The sequence below is a fragment of the Bos grunniens genome, chromosome 6 (assembly GCF_055505025.1).
Source record: "Bos grunniens cultivar Pamir isolate PY7600 chromosome 6, Bosgru_T2T1.0, whole genome shotgun sequence".
Taxonomy (NCBI): domain Eukaryota; kingdom Metazoa; phylum Chordata; class Mammalia; order Artiodactyla; family Bovidae; genus Bos; species Bos grunniens.
Window position 1 is genome coordinate 55,216,688 of NC_141170.1, and position 15,829 is coordinate 55,232,516.

Sequence of the window (15,829 nt, forward strand, 5' to 3'; positions counted from 1 at the left end):
TTTATACATATTACTAATGAAAAATCTTGATTTATTATATCAAATGTATGAGTCTAATTTTAGAGTAGCTTTTTGCATTTTTACTGAGCTGAAAAGTGATATATTTGACAATTGTTACTTGAATATTTCTGATTAATGAGGCCCTTAGAGCTCAAGCTGTTTATGCAATTTCATTTGAAATGTATTATAAGTAGTATACCATAGATTATTATACGAACTACTCCTAGTGATTTTCAAGTTCTTCTTTTGAAATAGAAAGCTTTTCAAAGGAAAATAAGGGTTAAAATGTTGAGTTGAAAAGATTTTTTACTCCATTTCTCTAATTTTCATACAAAGAGACACTATTACCCACTTTGCTATTACTTTCTTCCCCAACTTTTTCTCCTGTCAAGTCTTTGTTTTTCCCTCTGGTATTCTAGCCCTTAGGTCTCAATCAAGACTATATGCACTGCTCTTCATTCCCAGTAGTGAGTAGAAACTATGCAGAGAGTGTATGGAAACAGGCTCTTTTCCTATAGCCAAATCAAGCCTTTCTTCCTCTGACTCAGCAGAAGCCCTGGTGCAGCAGACAGGGCAAGAGAAAAGGAAAATGTTCCAAACACCATTTAAGAATTAGAAAGTAGAACTGGAAAATTAGTTTTGAGGGTTTTATCTTTGTTTTGGGGAGTAGAGAGGCTATTAGCACACTTTAAAGCTCTATGAATAAATCAAGCCTATATATTATTATCAGCCATTTACTTCCTGGCTTTGCAAAGAGTACAGATAGATGATGCACATACATACACACACACACACACACACACACACGCTATTCAGTTCAGTTCAGTTCAGTTCAGTTGCTCAGTTGTGTCTGACTCTTTGCGACCCCATGAATCACAGCACGCCAGGCCTCCCTGTCTATTACCAACTCCCGGAGTTCACTCAGACTCACGTCCATCGAGTCAGCAATTCCATCCAGCCATCTCATCCTCTGTTGTCCCCTTCTCCTCTTGCCCCCAGTCCCTCCCAGCATCAGAGTCATTTCCAATGAGTCAACTCTTTGCATGAGGTGGCCAAAGTATTGGAGTTTCAGCTTCAGCATCAGCCCTTCCAATGAACACCCAGGACTGATCTCCTTTAGGATGGACTGGTTGGATGTCCTTGCAGTCCAAGGGACTCTCAAGAGTCTTCTCCAACACCACAGTTCAAAAGCATCAATTCTTTGGTGCTCAGCTTTCTTCACAGTCCAACTCTCAGTGCAAAAGTAATTGCAGTTTTGCACTGTTGAACTTTGCTGTTTGATATTGGAATACATTCTTAAGTGTGATTATGTTATACATTACTTTAACGTGCATTTATTGCTTTATGTTTTTTTGCTAATGACATTACTTTCTGTGTATTTTATATATATACAAATTGGGCTACAAAGTTTTGCCTCATCCTCTATATTCACTTGATCTCTTGCCAACCGACTACCACTTCTTCAAGTATTTCAGCAACTTTGCATGGAAAACTGGACAAGGAAATGGCAACCCACTCCAGTATTCTTGCCTGGAGAATCCCAGGGACAGAGGAGCCTGGTGGGCCGACGTCTATGGGGTTGCACAGAGTCGGACATGACTGAAGAGGCTTAACAGCAGCAGAAGCAGCGTGGAAAATACTTCCACAACTAACAAGGGGCAGAAAATGCTTTCCAAGAGTTCATTGAAACCAGAAGCACAGATTTTTACACTACAAGAATAAACCAACTTATTTCTTATTGCAAAAATGTGTTGATTATAATGGTTCCTATTTTAATTAATAAAGATATGTTTGAGCCTAGTTATAATGATTTCAAATTCAAAGTCTGAAACTGCAATTACATTTCTCCCAACCTGAAGTGAAGTATAAGTAGCTCAGTTGTGTCGCACTCTGCTACCCCATGGATAGTCCATGGAATTCTCTAGGCCAGAATACTGGAGTGGATAGCCATTCCCTTCTCCAGGGGATCTTCCCAACCAGGGATTGAACTGAGGTCTCCCACATTGCAGGCAAATTCTTGACCAGCTTAGCCACCAGGGAAGCCCTTGCCCCAACCTAAGTATGTATAATGTGTGTATATATATATATATATATGTATGTGTATATATCTATGTGTATATATACATATATACACACATACATATATATATGATACATATTTTCTTGTGCTCAAAAATCACTGCAGATAGTGACTGCTGCCATGAAATTAAAAGGTGCTTGCTACTTAGAAAGAAAGTTATGACAAGCCTAGACAGCATATGAAAAAGCAGAGACATTACTTTGCCGATAAAGGTCTGTATAGTCAAAGCTATGGCTTGTCCCATAGTCATGTATGGATGTGAGAGTTGGACTATAAAGAAGGCTCAGTGCCCAAGAACTGATGCCTGTTGGAGGAGACTCTTGAGAGTCCCTTGGACTGCAAGAGAATCAAACCAGTCAATCCTAAAGTAAATCAGTCCTGAATATTCATTGAAAGAGCTGATGCTGAAGCTCCAATACTCTGGCCACCTGATGTGAAGAGCCTATTCATTAGAAAAGACCCTAATTCTGGGAAATATTGAAGGCAGGAGAAGGAGATGACAGAGTACAATATAGTTTGATGGCATCACCAACTCAGTGGACATGAGTTTGAGCAAGCTCTGGGAGATGATGAAGGACAGGGAGGCCTGGAGTGCTGCAGTCCATGAGGTCACAAAGAGTCGGACATGGCTGAGGGACTGAAAAACAACAAATATATATATGTGTGTGTGTGTATATATATATATATATATGGATATGTATGTGTATAGCTATCTATATATGTGTTTTTAAAGTGAGGAAATAACATTATTTAAGGGAAAATCTTCAAGATATATACCAACTTTTAAACTTTTTCTCTTAAACTGCTGAGAACAAGGTATTAGGTGAAGATTTTTTTTTTTCTCAGATAATTAAAATCAATTTTGGAGAAGGAAATGGCAACCCTCTCCAGTACTCTTGCCTGCAGAATCCCATGGACAGAGATGACTGGTGGGCTATGGTCCATAGGTTCACAAAGAGTCAAAAACAACTGAAGTGACTTTGCACACACACAGGCAAAGTCAATTTAGTTACAGTCCTGCTTAGTGAAAACTTCAGAAAAGTTAATTGAAGGTATACAGGTTTTGTAAATGGCTTTCTAACATACATTTCCATACCCTTCCCCCATTCAGAGAATATCTTGTTTTCTAATAGGAATCCAGCCATAATCATATTGTCTATTAATCCTGTAAATACCTCAAAAGAAAATTTATTGATTCCTAATCTCCATTTTTCACTCATATTTTTCAGGATGTCAAACTTGGGACAATTTGACTCTGACTTTTACCAATCTAATTACACCATTGATAATCAGGAGCAGACTTGTAATGATTCTAATGCCTGTGGAAATCTTTATGGATCTAGAAAGTAAGTACTTGACATGGAGAAAATATGTTCTCATTTTTAAAAGTCATAATATTTTGACATGGGGTTTCAGGTAGGGTGGTTTCCTTGGGGGAAGATAAACCTCTCCCCATTATTTCTCAGTAAAATGTCCAAGAAGAAATGTCAGGAAAGGGCAGGGAAATGCATTCAGTTCTCCATGAATGCCTTTATTGCTGCAGGCCCATTTATAGGTGAAGGGCTTGTCTCCTCTTTTCAAAATATCACTTAACAGGGAGTGTGAATACAGGCCCTGGGCAAACAAAACATTTTCTTTTTACCTGATATTTTCCAGGACACCCTTCAAGAAACAGCTTTTATTCAATTTAATAAGTATTTATTTAGTGCCTGCTTGTGTGTCAGGAATTAAGGAAGGTGCTACAAACCCAAAGATAAAGAAAAAATCCATAATCTTTTCCCTCACAATATTTAAAAATTTATGTTGAAGGGTACAATTAAATATGCTATTATAATGCAATGTGGCAATTCCTAAATGAAATCTAGATATACGTAATTCAGGATGTGTTAGCTATTTAAGTTGATAGTTCAATGTGAGTTGAAAATTAAAGATGATTAAGAATTTAGTATTTATCCTTTACTAATGCCCCAAATAAGGCAGGTAGGATTAGAAGAATTTGGTTTAAGTTCTGTCTCTAGCATTCATTTTTTGTTGCATTAAGAAAGACAACTTCCCTGACTGTCTTAAACTGAGAAATAAGGATATTAATAATGAGTTAATAATAAGTTAATTCTCTACCTCATGAGAATTATCTGAAAAGCAATTTTGATAATGTGTAGGAAAGTGTTGCTGCTAAGTCGCTTCAGTCGTGTCCGACTCTGTGCGACCCCATAGACGGCAGCCCACCAAGCGCCCCTGTCCCTGGGATTCTCCAGGCAAGAACACTGGAGTGGGTTGCCATTTCCTTCTCCAATGCATGAAAGTGAAAAGTGGAAGTGAAGTCGCTCAGTCATGCTCGAGTCTTAGTGACTGCATGCACTGGAAAGTGTATGTGAAGGTAAAACCATTATAGAAATGTTATTTTTTCATATAACTATAGTTTGTAGAGGCAATGGACACTTTGTTGCCAAGTCACTTAGACATTGTATTTGGTTATACAGTTGCTTCTTTAAATATTCTTCTTTAAATAAACTTCTAACCCATAGTTATATGGGTCTAGATTAGTGAAAGGTAAGAAGGAATACAGAGAAATTAGAGAACTTTTCCAAGGTCATATAGCCAGTAAAAAATGAGGTTAGCCTACTAGCCCTAGGGTACAGGATTAGACCCAGAACTAAGGTAGTCATATAATTTATTGTAAAATCAAGACATTTTGAAAGTAAAATCTGTGTTATTGGTAACAATGTTGATACAATAAGAATAAACTGGATCATCTTAGGAAAACCGGGATGTGTGTTTTTTATGCCATTCCAACAAGTTTAGGGCAAAAAACTTCATAGCAAACATTTCAAATGTATTAATTCTTGAAGTGTATTTTTCACACACAGATAAGTACCTTGAAAACTTAAGAATAAAGAGAAAAAATAAAACAATAAATATAACTGGCAGTGGTGACTCTTCTGTTCCAACTACACCCTGGACAATCTTGACATTGTTTTCATGGGCTGATGACTCCTACAGACACAGGCAGATACGTGCTGTTTTCACAAGCTGTGTCCTAAGGGCTGATGCTGAACTGCTGCTGTAAAGCGATAGGGAAAACCATTGGTCCATAAGGTTTTTTTAAAATGGTTATTAAAGTTAAATATTTGGAATTTTAACTCTTTTATGCCCCTAGTCTGTGTTGTCTAGCGTTAGTCAAGCTGCCATAAGAATTTCTTAGAATGAAAAAAATCCATATATCTATCTATGAAAGTGAAAGTGTTAGTCGCTCTGTCACGTCCCACTCTTTGCGACGCTATGGATGTTAGCCCGCCAGGCTCCTCTGTCCATGGGATTTTTCAGGCAAGAATACTGGAGTGGGTTGCCATGTCCTCCTCCAGGGGATCTTCCTGACCTAGGGATCAAACCCAGGTCTCCTGCATTGAGGCAGATCCTTTACAGTTCGAGCCATCATATCTGAATATTACCAGGCAAATTAAATATATTTAAAATATTTATAAGAAAAATAAGGGAGAAGGAATAGGCTGTCTAGAATTGGCTCATTGCAGAATTCAACAACAGGAAAAGAACTTTATTTCTTTTATGATTTACAATTTGCAATCAGGAAAAAACAGAAAAGTATGTGATGGCATGCGAAGTAGTTTGAGCATGAAGGTATTACAAGAGGGTAGCTCAAAATATATAATCCACACGAGAGCTATCTAACAGAATTTTTCAGCTCTGTGCTCCTGTTTTATTGAAAGAATCCAGTCACCTGCTGTTTCTTTTCTCTTGTCTCCAGATGGAATAAGCACCTGGGTAGGGTCTGCAATCTACGTTTTCAGACTAAACAAAGCTAAAATGTCTGATAAAATAGAGACAAAGCTCTCTCCTTAACCAGGGACTCAAACTAGAGCCTTCTCTTCTACTCTACCCCACCCTGTTTTTTTTTTCCATTTGATTGCCCATATCAACAGAAGTTGAGGTAACAAGAAGATGAAAATTAATATAACCAAGTGAGGACAAGTTATGATTACATTATCAAGTTGATGCCTGCTTATGCTTATGCCTACTTATGCTTTAAATGCTTAGCCTACTTCAGTTGCTTAGCATTTAAATCCAAGTTCTGATTTGAATTGTGGCAACCCTAAATTCCAACCCATGCTTCAAGTCTCAGGAATTAGAAAAGGGTGTATTAACTGTGGTACTTTTATGAGGTACATAAAACATGGAGTCAGGTCAGTGACTTACTGGTTTGCATCAAATGACTTGATATTTGATCTTTTATTCATACAGTGAATAGTTCAATTAAAATATATCCCAAATCAGAACAAGATGCTGACCATACTGGCTAAAGACATAGGAATCCAGTAGCAGGTTATAATCAATATGTCTATTTTTCTCATTCTGCCCCCTGCCCCATCCTCTCCTCCCCAATATGAAATTACATCCAAAAAACAACTTATTCTGCTCAATAAATGGCATTGTGATCTGAAGCTGGTTGAATGTGTTTATTATGAATAAATATATTTGTATAAAGTTTTCTTAGTTTAATGTGGAGGTTTCTCATTAAAGAGCTTAACTGTCCAGTCATTCAGATAGGCATTATTTTCAATGCTTGTAGCCAATTATCTAGGCTGTATTTTCTCACTGTAGTTTTCCAGTTTTTGAAATGAGAAATATCTTCCAATTATTTAGAGTAATAAACTGTGGTTTCTGCAGAAAGGTGACACCTGGAAAACTCCCTTTAAAAGTTTCAGGAGGCCTTCAGCAAATACATACTGAATCAGCTTTTCTGAATCCCTAGAGATCTCTGTCAATGCCACATAGCTATGTGTACCTGCTGACTGAGCCAGAATCTGGGCATGTTAAACAAGCCAAACCCCCTGGCTACCATATCCTAAAACACACTGCCATCAAACTCACCCTGTATAATCAAGGATACTTAGAATGTCTGTTTACTGGCTTACCTGGAGACTTATATAGATAAAATGGGACACTGGGAGTCAGTGCACCACCCCCATTCCCCTGGGATCAGACTGACAAAGAAAAGTAGCATCAATCGACCATCATGATAGAAGTCCATATAGTTTTGGACTTCCATCTAATAAAATATGTAGCTAGTGATCATCTGATGGGACACAGAAGCCTGACTGCAAGAAACATAATTCTGCAACCACAGAAATTATAATTGAGTCACCTAACAGTGATCTTCTATCTTCCATGTTTACACTGGGAGGTGAATGTTAAGTCCTATTGCTACAGAAACAGGTAAAAACATTTTCCCCATGGAGGCCATGCCATATCTCAACACAATATCATCTAAGTAAAGACAAGTCTCTTCAGGCTGGTTGGAATTGTATAACCCCAGCTATAGGTGGTGAAAAGGGGAATACTGAAGAATTCGTGAGTACTCAGAGAGTTTGTATATGGACCAGGTATGGCCATTGCTTCATGGGTTGTGGATAGAAATCCTGGCATGTGTATAGTGGAGATTTCTCCTGGTAGGAAAACACAGGTTGGGTGGTATATTGTGAAAGTCAGTGTGGGTGTTCCAGGGGAACCGAAGTGGGAAAAAGCTAGAGATGATCAGCACAGAAGGAATACAAGCTCTTGGACTCTGATTAATGTTGTTTTCTATGAGGAAGTGGCAGACTGGAAAACAACTACTTAAAAATACAGAAGATGCTGTTCCAGGGAGTGAGGAAGGTGTCTAGAATGCTTCAGAGTCAGTCTCAGGAAGAGGACATACGGACACTTAGCTAATGTTTATTGATTGCTTCTTATGTGCCCAGCACTAATCTAAGTGCTTTGTTTATTTCAGATAATTTAATTCATAATAACCTTATTAGTTTGGAGAAGGAAATGGCAACCTACTCCAGTGCTGTTGCCTGGAGAATCCCAAGGACAGGGGATCCTTGTGGGCTGCCGTCTATGGGGTCACAAAGAGTCGGACACGACTGAAGCGACTTAGCAGCAGCAGCAGCAGCAACCTTATTAGTTCTATTATTGTCCTCATGTTACAGATGAATAAACAGAGGCATAGGAAGTGAAACTGTTTGCCTAAGAGTATAAAATTGGGATTTGAATGCAGACATTTGGACTCTAGAAGTCCTGTTTGCTAACCACTCTACTTGGTTCAGAGTACATCCCACTATGGGAATATCATTCAGATCAGATCAGATCAGATCAGTCGCTCAGTCTTGTCCGACTCTTTGCGACCCCATGAATCACAGGACGCCAGGCCTCCCTGTCCATCACCAACTCCCGGAGTTCACCCAGACTCACGTCCATTGTGTCAGTGATGCCATCCAGCCATCTCATCCTCTGTCGTCCCCTTCTCCTCTTGCCCCCCAATCCCTCCCAGCATCAGAGTCTTTTCCAATGAGTCAACTCTTCGCATGAGGTGGCCAAAGTACTGGAGTTTCAGCTTTAGCATCATTCCTTCCAAAGAAATCCTAGGGCTGATCTCCTTCAGAATGGACTGGTTGGATCGATCTCCTTGCAGTCCAAGGGATTCTCAAGAGTCTTCTCCAACACCACAGTTCAAAAATATCAATTCTTCAGCACTCAGCTTTCTTCACAGTCCAACTCTCACATCCATACATGACCACAGGAAAAACCATAGCCTTGACTAGACAGACCTTTGTTGGCAAAGTAATGTCTCTGCTTTTGAATATGCTATCTAAGTAGGTCATAACTTTCCTTCCAAGGAGTAAGTGTCTTTTAATTTCATGGCTGCAGTCACCATCTGCAGTGATTTTGGAGCCCAGAAAAATAAAGTCTGACACTGTTTCCACTGTTTCCCCATCTATTTCCCATGAAGTGACGGGACCAGATGCCATGATCTTCATTTTCTGAATGTTGAGCTTTAAGCCAACTTTTTCACTCTCCACTTTCACTTTCATCAAGAGGCTTTTGAGTGCCTCTTCACTATCTGCCAGAAGGGTGGTGTCATCTGCATATCTGAGGTTATTGATATTTCTCCTGGCAATCTTGATTCCAGCTTGTGTTTCTTCCAGTCCAGTGTTTCTCATGATGTACTCTGCATATAAGTTAAATAAACAAGGTGACAATATACAGCCTTGACATACTCCTTTTCCTATTTGGAACCAGTCTGTTGTTCCATGTCGGGTTCTAATTGTTGCTTCCTGACCTGCATACAAATTTCTCAAGAGACAGATCAGGTGGTCTGGTATTCCTATCTTTCAGAATTTTCCACAATTTATTGTGATCCACACAGTCAAAGGCTTTGGCATAGTCAATAAGGCAGAAATAGATGTTTTTCTGGAACTCTCTTGCTTTTTCCATGATCCAGCAGATGTTGGCAATTTGATCTCTGGTTCCTCTGCCTTTTCTAAAACCAGCTTGAACATCAGGAAGTTCACGGTTCACATATTGCTGAAAGCCTGGCTTGGAGAATTTTGAGCATTATTTTGCTAGCGTGTGAGATGAATATCATTACAGGCAGAAATATAATACATAGAGTCAGAAAGTAAAAGAAGGGAAATGTGATCAAAATTTTGCCAGTTGTTCTAAGGGAACTTTTTGCAGTCACTTCACAGTTGTTCGAAATAATTTTTAGAAGAGATGCCTGCTAACAAAGCTAATGTTTAAATCCCACTTGCCAGAGTCCAGTGTTTATTTTGGTCTAATTCAGTAATTTGGAATAATGTGTTGGGTTTTAAATCATTAAAATTTTAGTATTTACCTTCCCAAAGGGCTAACTAAGATGCTCTGTAATCAAGGACCATTCTTTATGTTTCTTTCCTTTCCTTTAGTTAAAAACTGTTTGAAATGACCAGATAACATTGTAGACTAGCCCCCATATCTTCCTCCCATTCTCTAACTTTAAGAATTTATTTACTAAGATTGTTTTTCTCGCATAAATGGTAAAAATTTTTTAAAAAAAGCACAATCAAGTAAATGTTGAAACATTATGTTTTGACAAAACTAAATCACATATTTCAAAAGAGGAACAGTGAAGCCAGCTATGAAAGACTTTTAGTCAGGGACTCAAAGATAATTTGATTGGAAATAACTGTCTGGGAAGGGCCAGAGCTTTTCTATGTCTGGGGGTCTATTTCTGTTTTGTAAATAAGTTCATTTGTTAGATTCCACATATAAGCAATATTATGTGATATTTGTCTTTGTCTGGTTTGCTTCACTTAGTATGACTGTGATTTTTTAATTGCTCTTTGCCCAGATTTATAGGGAATGTCCTATTTGGTGATATCCCTGAAAATCAGTGGAAAAGCAGCATCATGTAGGGAGAAGGGCACTGCTCGGACAGACAGCTTCAGTTCACTGTCCAGCACTTGAATGTTATTGTGTGTTGCCAGACAAGTCATTCAGTCTCCATGAATCTGTATTTCTTTTTCTGTAAGATGAGATTAAAACTACAGTTTTTACTTTGCAGAGTATTAATTAGGTGAGAAAATGTGAAGTGTCCAACACATTGCAAATAATCAGTGCATGTTAGTCAGTATGGATTGTTTTTCTAGAGAGTTTTCTCACAACTAGTTACTTTTCATTTTTTGGTTTGTTTGTTTAGGTTAAACTTCAAGCAAGTTAATTTTTTCATGGATGAATAGTCATAAAAACCAGGAGAAATTATAAAAGGAAAATTATAGTTTCCTTCCCCGCTTTATCATGATATCCCTTTCTTAGATGTATCAGTATCAATATTTTCCTTTTTCTAGACAACAAGCCAGTGAACAGCCTCAGCCTGCCTTTGTCCCAGCAGAGATGCTCGCATCATCAGGTTACTCAGGACAGTTTTTTCAGCCAGCATCCAACCAGGATTATTATTCACCATCTTCTTACATTGACAGCTTTGAAGAAGAGCCTCCTTTACTAGAAGATAAGTTAAGGAAGTGCTATTAATGTGTGTACAGCTTGAATAGTAATAGCAATCATCAGCACTTAATGCATACTATCAGCATGCTGCATATAGCGTTTTATATGATTGTTCCACATATAAACGAGAGTCTGCCAGACAGATACATTTAAACCAATGGGAGTTCGTCTCCTGTTTGTGTGGGGAAAATCTGAAGTAGATAGGTGCTAACACTATGTTGGTCTTGCAGTTTTTAAATGTTTCTTCACTGTTTCTTACATGTGGACTCCCTGGCCATCTCTAGACAACAGTGAGCATCTTCAGGCAAAGTAATTATATCAAAGTAACCACTCTTCCCACCTAGTTAATGAAGCTACTTTATAGCAGCATGTTTTACTATTTTCTGCTATGCTTGCCTGGGGGCAACAGGGGTAGTTTCTCAATATACTTTTTTTTGTTATCATGGAGAAGCGAGTTTTTTTTTGTTTTTTCCTCCTTCCTGGCTCATGTGAGCCCCCTCATCTCATCTAGGTATGACTAAGTAAGGAGGAATATGACTCCAGTAAGTAGCACTGCTGGTGGCAAGGAAACCTGGGGACCCTTGCAGATGGACGTTTCCTCCAAAGATTTCAGGGATCTCCCATCCATTGGTTCTTTTTTTTTATTTAAAAAATTTTTGAGATTCAGCCAATTTATGTCTGCTACTTTTGTTCCTATGGCATGTCAACATGATGCTGCTGCTGCTACTGCTGCTAAGTCACTTCAGTCGTGTCCAACTCTCTGCGACCCCATAGACAGCAGCCCACTAGGCTCCTCTGTCCCTGGGATTCTCCAGGCAAGAATACTGGAGTGGGTTGCCATTTCCTTCTCCACAGTATGATGCTACAAAACTAAAATTCAAGGAGGTTTTAAATTTGGGAGCCAAGGAGAAATATTCACAGGCTAACTGCTCTCTTTTCTATGTTGTCCAATGAAAACAGATAGGTTAACGTTCCCAGTATTTTACATTAAAAGATCATTGTTTGGACACAGCCAGCTACCTGATATTAAAACATTCTTCTCTGTTTGCCTTCAAAATTAAGAAGAGGATAAAGATGTAAACTATTCAGAAAAGTACATATAGAATTATATAATCAATTTGTTGGAACTTCAGAGGCCAGTTAAATTTTTGCATCTTTTATGCTTAACCATGCATTCTAAGTTGCCTCTACCTCTGATACCTAACCCCTGAAAGTTATAAGCTATTTTCATTAGGCATTTGCCATGACCCTGCCAACATCTCTACTTAAAAAATAAAAAAAACTTATCAATTGTCTAATTATAAAAGTAATCTATATTCAAAAATAGAAATTTGGAAAATATAGAAACATATGAATAAAAATATAAAGTCCCTGAAAATTTTGTTTCTGAGACATGACTATCATTAATGATTTGATAATATTTATTCCAGCCTTTATTCTATTTTCTATGAATATATATATATATACATACACACTTAAAAATGAAATACTGCCTCTCTTTGAATATATATATTTGTAAATACTTAAAAATTGGATCATACTATGGATATGAAGTTTTGGGTTTTTTTAAAGTTACCTTATATCATAAGCATTTTTATTTTTGCATTCTTTAAAGTCATTAAATATTGTTTGAAAACATGATCTATTATATACAAGTGTATGCATGGTCAGTCACTAAGTCATGTCCAACTCATTGTGACCCCATAGACTATAGCCTGCCACACTCCTATGTCCATGGGATTATCCAGGCAAGAATAGTAGAATGGGTTGTCATTTCCTTCTCCAGGGGATCTTCCTGACTGAGGAATCAAACCCATATCTCCTGCACTGGCAGGCAGATTCCTTACCACTGAGCCACCTGGGAAGCCCATTATATACAAATATCATAATTTAAATCTAGCTCAGCAGTAAAAAAATCCATCTGCAATGCAGGAGACATAGGTACGATCCCTGAGTCAGGAAGATTCCCTGGAGAAGGAAATGGTAGCCTGCTCCAGTTTTCTTGCCTGGAAAATCCCATGGACAGAGGAGACTAGTCTGTGGGGTCGCAAGAGTTGTACACAGTTTAGTGACTAAACCACCATCATAATTTAAATCTTAAACGTTATTCCTTTATAATAGATAATGCTTTGGTGAACATCACATTAGATAACTTTGACCTGTACAGAATCTGTCCTCAGGATCGATCTATAACGTTGGGATTGCTGGTTAAAGGCATTTACACTGTCAGACTCATCTGGAAAAATGATAAGCCAATATACCTACACAGTAGACTAGTAAATGTCTTTGTTAATTTGATAGGCAAAAAAGGCAAAAAAATAATACTTTTTATTTCTTGGTTACTAGAGAAGTTAGACTTTATTTTCATGTTGTTGACTTTTACGTCTTTCTGCTTTTAAAATCTTAAGACTTTTCCTTTCTTTTTTTATTTCTAGACATATTAAACAGTAAAGATATTTATTATTGTCTGGAATATATATTTCATGCTTTTTTCATAGATTGTGTTTGCCATCTAATTTATTTATGGGATATTAGAGCATATAGACATTTTAATATTTATGTTTTCAACCCCACAATATTTTTCTTGATAACTTTTTTCCAATTGTTCTTTGTTTAGACTATATTTCTCCAGCTCTAACTAAAGCCAGAAAGATATATATCTTATAGATTCTTATAGATTCTCAAATTTTTAAATTATCTTTTTGTTCTGGACTTAAATTTTTGATTCATTCAAAATTGTTTTAAGTTAGTATATGAAGTAGAATTTAACTTTTTTATGGTTAATCAATTTTTCTTATAATATTTATTGAATATAATATTTTCTACTTGTCTCAAATACTTCCATTCTGATATTCTAAACTATAACACATTCTTCTGTGATGTCTTCTCAAATTTCAAATAGGAAATATATTAGATTTTCCCTCCTCCTTATTCCAGCTCAGAGAAATTCCTATAATTTTTTTCTCTTTGTGATTATACTTACTAAATATATATATTAGAAATAACAGTACCTAATATAATTTTGCATTTTGAGTCTATGAAATTTCTGGACTCTGATCCAATACGCTCTTCAGCCATGGTGACTTTGTGAAGCCTCAAGCCTTATCTGTCTAAAAGGTATAAAAAGACCATATGCAGGATTTCTAGTATAAGATGATAAATGACATTTGCTAGTTTTTATTGAGTGTACACCAAAACAACCTATAAAATTATTAAGCTATAATAATTACCCCTTGCACAAAAACATGCTATTTGAAAATATGTTTGTTTATTCCTCAGTTTGCTCGCTAAAAAGCTCGCTTTCGCTTGGTTTTCTGTAAGAATGATAACTTGTGCTATGTGATAATGTGCAATCAATGTGTTAACAAATGCATCTTGATAAATAATAGTCAATTAAAATCTGTCAGACTAAAAAAATTACTGTGACATTTGGTATTTTTATTTGTAGCATAGCCTGATGTTCATATTTGAAAGGCCAATGCCATAATTTGCATAGAAAACAAAGGTATTAATTCATTTTTACAGCATATATATTGTATACTTTACTACCACTAGATGACAGCAAAACAATAAATTCTGCATTCAAATTTCATAACAGTTTCATCTTTTTTATCTTGTAAAATAAGGTGTTATATTAGAGTATTACAATTGATAAATACATATAGTCTCATTTGCATACCATGTAATAAATTTTAAAACAAAATATTATGGAAATGTATTTTGGTTAAAAATACATAAGATATTTTTTCTTATGAAAAAATTTATTAGATCTTATGTTCATTTACTGTTTCATGACTCAATGTTGAAACATGCAAAAGTTAATTATGCCATTAAATAAGTGCCTGAAATCAGTAACAATGTCTTGTAAAACATTTTCATCTGGGTTTCTTCAAGCATAATAATTACACTTTTTGAGGAAAAAGTTATTTTGAATTAAAAGTCACTTTATTGTAGTAAAAACTGAAAGCACATTGTTAATGTAAATGTCTAAATTGAAAATAAAATTTGAAAACAACATAAGTCTCAGGTGACATCAACTTCAACTTAAGCATTTATCAATTTTTTAAATCTTCTGCTATTTTAAATATCACATTAGACAGCCTAAGCTATTTTAAATTGATGAACTGCTCATATTTTCCAAAGTATATGTTCACTAAGAAATATACAAATACACTGTAAAAGTAAAAAGGAAAGTTGAACTGTAAAATTGTTTGCTCACTATTAAATTAATTCAAATTAAATTCGTATTCTTTCTTTTCAAGTTTGGGTGGCTAGCAGTTGTCACCCTGGATGTGGAAAGAGTGAAAGATACACCTTCTATCCTAATTCAGGCCATGTCTGGCTGATATTCTGAAATTGACTAGATCCCTATTGGAGCAAGACCCCTCTATGTCATGGCAATCATTGAAATTTCGTCTGATACCCTGTGTGTAGAATGTTAGCTCTGCAAGGTGTTTAGGTGGTACATGCCACTATAGAAGAAACTGAACTATACCCTCTCTTTGACCAAAGAGGGTTACTAAATCCTGTGAAGGGAAGTTAAGTGCCAGGTACCAATGATTTGGGAATACAATCCTTCACATGGGAGAACTGAACACACTTAAAAAAAAATACAAACATTATAAGATTAGATGCACATTGACTCAATCAAAGCTATGGTTAAAAGGGTGGGTTCTTTTTCTGCTTTTCTAACCTTTTTCCGATCTCTTCCTGCTTCCCCTACCCCATGGCAACCACTTTTCTACTCTGACTCTGTAAGTTTGACTTAAAAAAAAATTTTTTTTAGACTCCACATTCAAGTGATACCATGCAGTATTTGGCTTTTTATTTCTGGCTTATTTCACTTAGAAAAAATGCCCCCAGGGTCCATTCATGTTGTCACAAATAATAGAATTTCTTTATTTTTTATGACTGAACAGTATTCCTGTG

At 36.6% G+C, this 15,829-nt stretch overlaps 1 protein-coding gene across 3 annotated transcripts in view; it reads left to right on the top strand.

Annotated features, from left to right (window-relative positions):
- YIPF7 (Yip1 domain family member 7) overlaps nt 1-15,829 on the top strand; it is a 45,930-nt gene that overhangs the window by 12,713 nt on the left and 17,388 nt on the right. For 2 of the 3 annotated variants that reach the window (XM_086407713.1, XM_086407712.1), the window contains exon 2: nt 3,310-3,426. In XM_086407713.1, the coding sequence (XP_086263839.1) occupies nt 3,310-3,426 (117 nt within the window). Of the gene's footprint in view, nt 1-3,309; nt 3,427-10,743; nt 10,903-15,829 lie in introns of all 3 variants that reach the window. The other variant, XM_086407711.1, reaches the window with a different exon arrangement.